Source organism: Phaethon lepturus, unplaced genomic scaffold, assembly GCF_000687285.1.
Source record: "Phaethon lepturus isolate BGI_N335 unplaced genomic scaffold, ASM68728v1 scaffold35861, whole genome shotgun sequence".
Lineage (NCBI taxonomy): Eukaryota > Metazoa > Chordata > Aves > Phaethontiformes > Phaethontidae > Phaethon > Phaethon lepturus.
Window position 1 is genome coordinate 1 of NW_010517644.1, and position 9917 is coordinate 9917.

Genomic DNA, 9917 nt, shown 5'->3' on the forward strand with positions numbered 1-9917 from the left:
TGACGCGCCCTGCGCGCCGTAGCGTTGCCTAGCAACCCGCGGCCTAGGCCTCCCGGCGCCCGCCAGGCCCCCGCCCCGACGGAAGAATGGAGGCAGAGCCGGGTTGCGCTCACGCAGCTTTACCCCCGTATTCGCTTCTCCACAATCCAAGCACAGACCCCCAGCCAAGCTCCGTAAGGCCGAGGGAGAGTAAACCCGAAGGCTGCTCCCACCCACCACAGCACCCAAAGGCTTGCTGTTTTGTTTTGTTTTGGTTTTTTTTGTTGTTGTTTTTTAACATCCTCACAGCCCCAGCCCTAAGGGCACGGCCCACGGGTAGTTAAAACATGACCTAACGCAAGTGAGGTTAAAAGTCATCTAAGTGAGTAAAGTTCGGAGACAGAGCAGAGCAAAGCCCCTGCGGGGCACGGTATCTCCGTGAATAAATATGGCCATCAAACTCCTCCCTAAGCAGGTAGTGGTTACAAAAATACTCTCTAGAGGTGTAAAGGCAGGTTAAGGGGACGTCCGCGCTCAGGGAGGGAGTGGCTGATGGTGTTAATGCGCTTTAAGGGGAGGGAGACGGCGGGCGAGGCACGCAGTGAAGCGCCAGCAGGGACGCGAGGACCCTGCAGGAATCCATCGCTTCCTGCCAGCGTCAGCCCTCCGATTAGTCATCGTTTTCCTCGAAAAGGCTGAATGCAACTCGATCATAAAGCGGCTTTTCCAGAACAAATCCTTTCATAAAGGCATTCATCCAGAGGAACGTATTTTCCAGACTTTAGATCCAAAAAATACAACCGATCTGAGGTTTGGTGGGGGTCGAATCCTTCCTTCTGTAAGCGGGTTTTCTGAATCTTAAACGTACCTTCAAAAAGAGAAGAAAAAACTTTAAATATTTTGCATCAAAAAGCCTGCTTAAGCATCAGAGCGAGAAGGAAACGTCACAGATGGCATTTTGCCTAAGAATTTTAGCAACTTGAAGCTTGTTAACTGTCCTGATCATTACTGGAGTTCTTATATAAACCTTGCGCAACTTTTACTTCTCCTCACGCACAGGCTGGTACAAGGACCCCGTAAAATTCCTGGGAAATTGAAAACAGAAAACCCAGCAGCCAAATAGCAGCTGACTTGGCTGTTAGTCACACTGGAGTAAAGCCCCGGGAAAGGCAAGGACAGCGTACGAGAGAGTTAGAGGGTACACGTTCCCGTACATATATATAGGTCTTTTCTATAAGGGCCTGGAACTAGCTGATTTCTTGTTTAAGACTTAACTACAATCATCATTTTTACCAGCAGTACTTCTGCACCTGCCGTACGCCAAACTGGGATGTTATTTTGCCCTGAAGCAGGTGGAAACGCTTCCAAGCTCCTTTCCGGATCTGAAATTCCCCGGAAGGCCAGCAGATCACTGATACCTGTGGTGTCAACCTGGGGTAGGAGCCGGAGAAAGACGGGCCGGGCGTAGGAAGGCAGCACCTTCTGCAGCTCCTGGTACAGGACATTGGGGTTGACTTTAGCTTTGGGATCTGCAATTGCCGCCATCCCAGCTTTGCCCTCCACCCCTGAAACAGAAGAGCACAGGTCGGGTGGAGGCCACAGAAGTCCAAAACGTTTAATAGATGCAAGCGCAGGTGTCTTCCCGCCGCTCCCCGTGCCTCTTCAATGTGAAGTGCAAACGAGCCAAGGGAAACCCAATTTCATACCAGAGGCTCAGAAGCCATTGCCAACACATCCCCTCGCCCCTCAGTCGAGCCACCCCCAAAAGCTAACCCAGACCTTGTTCTCGTCAGGTTTCTCTCACGTATGCCGTGATAAAAATTCAGGGCAAAGCGCCACGACGGGCACCTACCTGCGCCCACAACACACACTTGGTTCCCCATCCTCACGCCCTCCTCAACCCCCTGTTCCTAGATTACCTGAAGATTTACAGGCCTGCACACCCACAGAACTGCCTTTTCATACCAAGAGCTTCTGCAAAGCTCACGTAAAAACCTTTGTTTTTAAGACACTGGCTCTCCAGTTATTTCTACAGCTCAAACTCCACTGTCAGCCTCTGTTACATCTTTTCATTTTTGGGTGCCTGATTACAACAGAGGCGACCAGTTTCTACCCGTTCTGACACAGACCTGGTACGTTTGCCTTATATTTGCCTTTCTTCCTAAAACCTGAGAGCTCCAACTTGGCATTTTACCTGGTACTTCCACTCCGTACACTGCAACATCCGTCTGGTTGAGGATGTGACTCAAGGTTCCTTCCACCTCCGTGGTAGAGACGTTTTCTCCTCGCCATCGGAACGTGTCCCCGCTGCGATCTCTGAAGTACATGTAACCGAGTTCATCCATCACCAACACATCTCCTGCAATGGGGGAGAGGAGACACCAAAAACCACCTCAGGACTCAAGTTCGTTAGCGCTCAGGACTGCCTGAAAGCCCTCTGCTCAGCGTCGTGCTGTTTTCTTCCCAGAGGAGTGCAGAATTACCTTGGTGACTTCCTACCACCATGTACCGCATCTCCTCGTTACGGGAGATGGGCAGCAGTAGGAAAAGGGCGGAGAGGGCGTGGGAATAAATCTCTCTCTCTTTGAAATGTTATTTTTTCTATTAAATCCAGAACAGATCAGCAGCTGGCAACTTCAAAACGCTACGAACATCTGTTCATAGAGTCAGTTAGGTTGGAAAAGACCTTTAAGATCAAAAATTCCTCTCAAAAATGCCAGATTTAGGTCTCTCAGGATCTCCTTTGCATGAGGAGCGTCTGCAACCCATACCGACAGTACCTGAAAGGTACACCTGGTCCCCTTTCCGAAGCACATTGTAAGCGATCTTCTTGTTAGTGGCACTCTCGCTGACGTAGCCATCGAACCGACGCAGGGGATCCTGTTGATTTATCTGACCAACGAGCAATCCTGGTTCTCCTGCAGGAAACAGGACCAAACACAAGATGACACTGACATTTCACGACAAGTTAAGCCTTGTGCATACCAAAAGATGTTCAGTTGCTGAATTGACCCATTTTTGGAGGAAAGAGCTGGAAGTAAAAACCTGTGTATGATGCTAGAAATGCCTTAAACCAGCCAGAGCTTATTTTAGAGAGAGAGAGATATGTGTTTTTTTTAGAACAAAAAGCTGCAATTGATTTGTTCAGGTTAACGCTCACCTGGGCGACAGGGGATACACAGCCCACTGGAATCCCGGATCAGCTCCATCGTGTCCTCGTTTACCTTCACCAAACGAATGGGATAAACATTGGGCAGAATCCGACTGTTGAAACCACAGGCACCGACCTTCCAAAAGGCAGAAAAAAAAAGAAAAAAAGAAAAAAGGTTGAAGAGAATGGCTTGGGTTTTGCATTACTGCTTTCTGGGAATTCTCTGATCTTTCCTGCCTTTCCATTTAATAGGCAAATTCACCCAAAAGGTAAGATTTTTTTCCCATTTTTTTGTGCATGCCACCCCTAATTACCAATTTAGGTCCCTGCCATCCCTTGTGAGCGGACTAGGAGGAGTCAAGAGAAGCCAGCAGATCATCTTTCCCTTCTGCGCGCTCCTCCCAGCCATCGCAGTACTCTCCTCCTCCTCACCTTTCCGTCCAAGTTGGCAATGCTGCAGTTGCACTCGGTGGCTCCGTAGAACTCTCCGATCTGTTTAATTCGGAAGCGCTTTGTGAAGTCCTCCCATATGGTGGGTCTCAAACCATTGCCCACCGCCAGCCGCACGCAGTGTTGGCTTTCTGACTCTCGGACCGGCTGATTCAGAAGATACCTGCAGATTTCCCCGATATACTGAATAATCTGAAGCAGTAAACACAAAAACATAGCTCAGGCTTCAGGCGACCCTTACAACGCCCTGGAAAAAACAGACCACGAGGCCACTGGTGTCAGCGTACCTCATGGAACTGGACGCCGTCAGGCATTTTAATAAACTGTGAGGTTTTGCAAGTTCAAGCTGGGATTTCTTGCCACAAAAAAAACCCAAAAAACAAAAAAATAAGGAGAGGTAAAACAGTGCCTCCTTGAACCTACCAGAAAAGAGCACAGGAGGGATCCCTCAGTGTGAGATACTCATATAAAGAAAAACCCTCGTGCTTTAACAGGTGACTAAAAGATTAGGGGAATGAGCGGTCAATCATAAACTAACAGCTTGACCCAGGAAAAGGCAGTCAGAGTGGAGATCCAATTACCAGCTATAAATACTGCTGCTGGGGCAAGGGCAAGATAAACACTAGGGAGGAGAGAGAGCTGCTTAAATTAGAAGGTAATGTTGACACCAACACAAATAGATGTTTATTGGCTACGAACTGCCAAGAGAATTGCTCTGCAGAGATTCCTAACGCGGATGAATTCTGGCAGAGCTTTCCTGCAACAGTCAGGGATGCAAACTTGTGTTTTAAAAGCTGGTCTTGATAATTTTGCAAAGAGGAAGCAGGAGAAGATGAATGAAAGACCTTTTATGAAGTCCCGCATGCCCAAAATGACACTGGCAATTTGAAGACGCCATGGCGCGGGCACACTGATATCCGACAAGGGATGGGGAATCATCTGAAGATAGTAATTAAGCAGTGAAACCGCTCTCTCGATTGAGCACCAAAAGCAGCGACCGCAGAGCCCTCACCGTGCATCTGTATTTCGTGCAGTCGTCCCAGAAGCGACTGGCCGAGAACTTCTTCCTGATCACCACGGTGAGGCCATGGATTAGACACTGGCCAACTCCCATGATGTTACCTGGAAAACAAGGATCACAGGGATAGCTCCGACCATCCTGTGTCCCTTCACTCACAGGGACACACGAAGGAGCAGGCAGGGGGGAGGCCAACACCTCAGCTCCACCTCTGAGGGGGAGGATGTTTACCTGCAGAATGATAGAGGGGGAGGCAGTTGTAGAGGACGTCCTGCGGGTGCATTTTGTAGGCGTAGTAACCAAAGGCAGCGATGCGGTAATACCTGCAGGAACACAGCGCACGCTAAGCGAGCGAGACCGGTAGAGCTCGGGGTGTCGTGAGGCGAAACGCGCCTCAGGAGGGAAGTACCTCCTCCGGTCCTCACCTGCTGTGCACCACAATGGCAGCTTTGGGGATTCCTGTCGTTCCTGACGTGTGGGGCAGCTTTGGCCATTCCTGTCGTTCCTGACGTGTAGATATAGAAGAGCCGATCTAGAAGATTGGAAACAGGCATCAGACAGACTGTTCTCAACTGCTTGAGAAAATCCCCACAGCGTTTGTTTTGCGTTTTAGGCTTTGTTCCCAGAGGAATGGCTTTGAAATGGGGACAGCACAGGGGACACTCAGCTGCGAAGGCTGACACGAACATCGAGTTGCAGCCTGAGTGGAGAATCTCCATGTCGTCCCTAACACCAGATTCAGGAATGCATACAAAGAATTTGTGGAGCTCTGAGAACGTGACCTGTATGCATTTACACAAATTGCCCTGGGACTAGACTACCTCTCTAGGTCAGACTTTAATTCCAGCCAATCCAGAGGACAGGTCTTGGACCTGTGTCTGACGGTAGGGCAGGTATCTAAGACTCTACGATTAAAAAAAATAATCTAAAGGAAAAGGCTTTTAGCAGCATCATTCCTCCCGCTGTAAACGAAGTACCAAAATGGAGTCTCATGCCTCAGGAATCTCAGATGCTCTTAACTGTCTTAAAGTACAAAATGCAGACTGGAGGCCAGTTAGCATTTTCCCTTCCCTCTCCTGAATCCCAAACCCACCAATACTCAGGCAAGGAAAGATTTTAATTACACACGAGTCAGCTGTGGGGGAAGGTAACATGGGCTGTTAAATGCTACAGACAAATCAGATGGATTCGTAGAGCTCATGAAGCAAGGGGTAAGTTCTGGCACGCCGGCTGCTTTGCCCCACACGCGTTCCAGCGGCCGTTCTGTGTCAGAAGGTTGTCTTTGGGAAGGCACCAACCTCCTGCCTTCAGGTACTAAACACGTCAGTTATGTATAGCTTGGAAGTCTCAGACAATTAAAAACTTAACCCAGAGTACTCTGAAATCAGAATCTTTCCCCCCCTCCCCGCCTTCTATTTGTGAGCCCAAACCAGGTTGATTTAATCTCTCCATCTTGCTTAGTTTTCTTGTTTTACTGTCACCTAGTCCAGCTCTGCACACATCACATTGAGAAATAAAAATTGTTGACGGAATTACCATCTAAACCTTTGGCTGGAATCTGAGCCGGGGTCGATTTCAATGCGGCACTCAGAAGAGGATCAAGATGTCTGGTCTCCGCAGGAACGACATCCGGGTTATAGTCACCAGAGCAGAATTTTGCCATGTTCTTCCCCAACATCCCATTCACTTCAGATATTGCTGCAAGACAAAGCAAGTCGCTTTTGCAACAAACATAACGCTCTAGGCAGCGGCAAAAATAACCCATATAACATCTTATTGTGCCCCAAAACCACAGAAGGACCTGAAGAACGAGGGACTCCTTTAAAATACTTATGCCACACCCGTCCAGGTAACTTCCTCATCAGTGCAGTCACCCGAACAAAAAAAACACTACACAAAATTGCCTCTCCTCCCCATGACCACATCGTGATCTTCAAATAATAAGAATGGTTTCAAGGAGACGATTCAGAATAATAAACCACCAGATCTAACAATAACTGTCGGAACAGAGTTCATTAGAGAAGCAGGGATGTATTTAAATGCAGCATCCACTGACAAACCTATCCTGTGGCAGAATAAGCAAAGAGTACTAACACAGCAAAAGACAAAAACAGGCCTTTGGCAGAAAAATAAGCCTTGCGGCATGTATCGCCGCTTCTTGATGAAGCGCAAGACTCCTGGCGCAGCTCTGAAACAAGAGCAAATTCGTGAGCTCAGTTCAGGCACCATGAAATCAGGAAGATGCCAGCAGATGAAACCGAGCTACTAACAGCTCTACTCAAAACACCGCTCCTCTTCTAGCCTCAGATACTAACTGAACGCTTCTGCCTTTCGCAATCAGATTTACCATCTCCCCTAGCTTTTGGTACGGCCAGCTGTCTTTGTTTTTAGTTTACTCGATTTCTGCCCTGTCGGGGACCAAGCGAACAGTTCAGGAGTTGCCTACAAGGCGCAGGAACACCCAAGCGACTCACCCGAAGACAGCTCTCCTCCGAAGATCACCGCTTTTGCACCTGAAGTCGTCACACAGTAAACCAGAGAATCCAAGCGCAAATTGAAGTTGATGAGAGCCGCCTCAATGCCGATCTTTGCCATGCCTAGCCAGAGGCCAACAAACTCGGGGCAGCTCTCCATGAAGATCGCAATGACGTCTCCCAGACGGAAACCTTGCTGGTAGAAGTAGTTAGCCACGGCGTTGGAGTACTCATCCAGCCTCCTGAAGGTCCACTGCTCACCGGTGGCTTCATAAATCAGGGCCACTTTGTCGGGGTGCCTGCGGACAACGTCCTGGAACATCTTGGGGATGGTGCTTTTGGCTCTTTGATGCCTTTGCAACTTGTACTTGACTCGTAACAGCACTGAGAGGCCGCTGCAGCAAAGAAAGAGCATAATAATTTCATTTTCAGGACAATTTCCAAATCAGAAGGGACGATGGGCAGGAGTCACAGAGTCCACACAAGTGTCCCACTGGCATCCCCCTGCCCTTGGACAGCTGAAGTGTTACCCTGAAACTGGAACTTTTAATCACTGCTGCTCTACAGAAAATGACGGCTATTTTAACATTATGGTAAATAAACAGTATACAGCAACTGTTCTGGTACTTTCCACACTATAAAACACAGGGAATCCATCTTCACGTTGATACTAATTCAAACAAGCCCACAGAAAATACTAAGGGGGGTAAATTACATCTTTTAACAATGTCTTCTGCCATCCTAAAAAAAAAAAAAGAAAAATTAATGACTTGGCAACCATTACTTTTACCTAAAGGAAGCAAACGTCCTTCACATGGGAAGTGTCTTTCTTGACAGGACATTTTGCAGCATCTTTGTGCTATTTCATGCAATTGTAGCCCTCAGGATCCAAAAGCATTTAAACAACCTGTCCCTTTGATAACAATGCATGGCCTCAGCTTCAAGAAAACAACACCAAAGGCTTCCCCTTTCACCCACAAGATGAGAGGACCGCGCGTCGCTCAGGCGCGTTTTCCTGTGAGTCAGTCTCTGCCGCAGTCCTGGGATGATAGAAAGACAGGCTATCCAAATACTACCAGGTAGAAGCCATAGATTTTAATAATAATTAAGAGTAAAAATAATAAATCTTGGACAGCAAGCTCCTTTAAAGATGGTGGTGCCTTATCAAGGAAATTGCTGCCTCTGTGGATATTTAATACCACGAAGTGCAACTGCTCAATAAAAGAACAAACCAGAGTGCTCTAACAGGGCTTTTTTTTTAATCTCTTCTGTAATTTACATAATTATTTTAAGTCTCCAAGGCAGCAGCTGCAAGTCAAACCTTGACACAATTCAAAGGTCTCGTGTGAACTTCAATGGTCTCACGTTGTCCTGGAGGAAACAATCTTTAGGAGCGCGTTGGCTCTCCTGCTGTGGCTATTAGTTATAACTTAGATACAAAAATAAATTTATTAAGGTACACTCCCATAACATCACTGACAAAACGAGGACAGCAGGTCTGGGTGCACGCAATGGATCCTGTTTCCTTCCTGGAGGTAGGAAGATGGAGGCGGTGTTTTTCCACCATTAAAATAGGAAATTGTTGTGCAACGAAGGTTTGGAAGAATCCCCAGAAACTTGAAAGGTCATTTAATATTAGCACTTAAAAACAACCGCAACTCTCATGACTGAATGTCAAGAGCAGAAGCCTCGCAGAAGGGGGAAGGGTGCGCTTCAGAAACCAGTGGCTGGCAATGGTCAGGCTGTGCTGGGCTTTCACGGTGACCTTACACCGCGCTGTGCCAAATACAGAACAGAGGAGCCTTTTCACTGCTGAGCTGCACTTCCCAGACACTTAAAGGGCTTTATTCTGCTTGGTTTATTTTCTGTCATTATTCCCAGCTTGCTGGGCAATCGGGAGGAAACAGCTCTTCAAAGTACAGTGACAGCCACAGCAAAGCTGGCAATCATAGGAGCCCTAAATCCTCTGGAATAAAGGCACATCCTCACGGAGGCCTAAAAACCGCGGAACTAAATGCGACAGCAGGGACGGACTCCCGGGAGATGGGGAAAGCTGCTGAAGACTTACCGCTCTTTACGCCGCCAGCTCGGACTACGCGTTTTAAGACAGAGCTACCCTCTCTTTAAGCTCAGGGGGTGTAATGGCAGGCATCGCCCCGCGACTCCTTCCATGGGTGAACCTGCATCCATGCGCCCGCCCCCCTCGAGGCTGAGCTTTTCCACCCACCGCCTGCGCGCACGCAGGGCAGCGGGCACTGCCTGCACTTAGAATCACCGAATCATTAAAATTGGAAAAGACCTTTAAGATCGTCAAGTCCAACCATCAACCCAACACCACCGTGCCCACTAAACCATGTCCCGAAGTGCCACGTTTACACGTTTCTTGAACACCACCAGTGATGGTGACTCCACCACCTCCCTGGGCAGCCTGTGCCAATACTTGACAGGAAGTGAAGAAATTTTTTCTGATATCTAGTCTAAACCTCCCCGGCGCAACTTGAGGCCATTTCCTCTCGTCCTGTCGCTGGTTACTTGGGAGAAGAGAACAACACCCACCTCACCACAACCCCCTTTCAGGCAGTTGTAGAGGCGATGAGGGCTCCCCTCAGCCTCCTCTTCTCCAGCCTGAACACTCCCAGTTCCCTCAGCCGCTCCTCATCAGACTTGTGCTCCTCGCTGCCCTTCTCTGGACACTTAACACCCGACGTGGCTCAGGCTTTACAGGCAGCGAACCCACAGCTTGCCGCCGGCCCTCAGCCCTTCACGCGTGGGACCGTAAGCCGCCTGCGGGGGGCGGCTGGAGGGGAGCAGCACTTACAAGAGGTCCCGCGGAGCCGTCCTGAAG

General features: G+C 48.7%; 1 protein-coding gene across 1 annotated transcript; it reads right to left on the minus strand.

The window, feature by feature from the left end:
• Positions 1–689: 689 nt before the first annotated feature.
• Positions 690–9907, minus strand: SLC27A1 (solute carrier family 27 (fatty acid transporter), member 1). The gene is made up of 13 exons (XM_010296465.1): positions 9891–9907; positions 7073–7467; positions 6135–6296; positions 5090–5130; positions 5024–5052; positions 4830–4921; positions 4593–4702; positions 3563–3772; positions 3140–3266; positions 2760–2897; positions 2174–2338; positions 1398–1544; positions 690–847 (listed from the first exon to the last, which is right to left on the minus strand). Exons 2-13 carry the CDS (start codon positions 7392–7394, stop codon positions 690–692), a joined length of 1701 nt encoding a protein of 566 aa, XP_010294767.1. The 5' UTR covers positions 7395–7467; positions 9891–9907.
• Between the last annotated feature and the right edge of the window lie 10 nt (positions 9908–9917).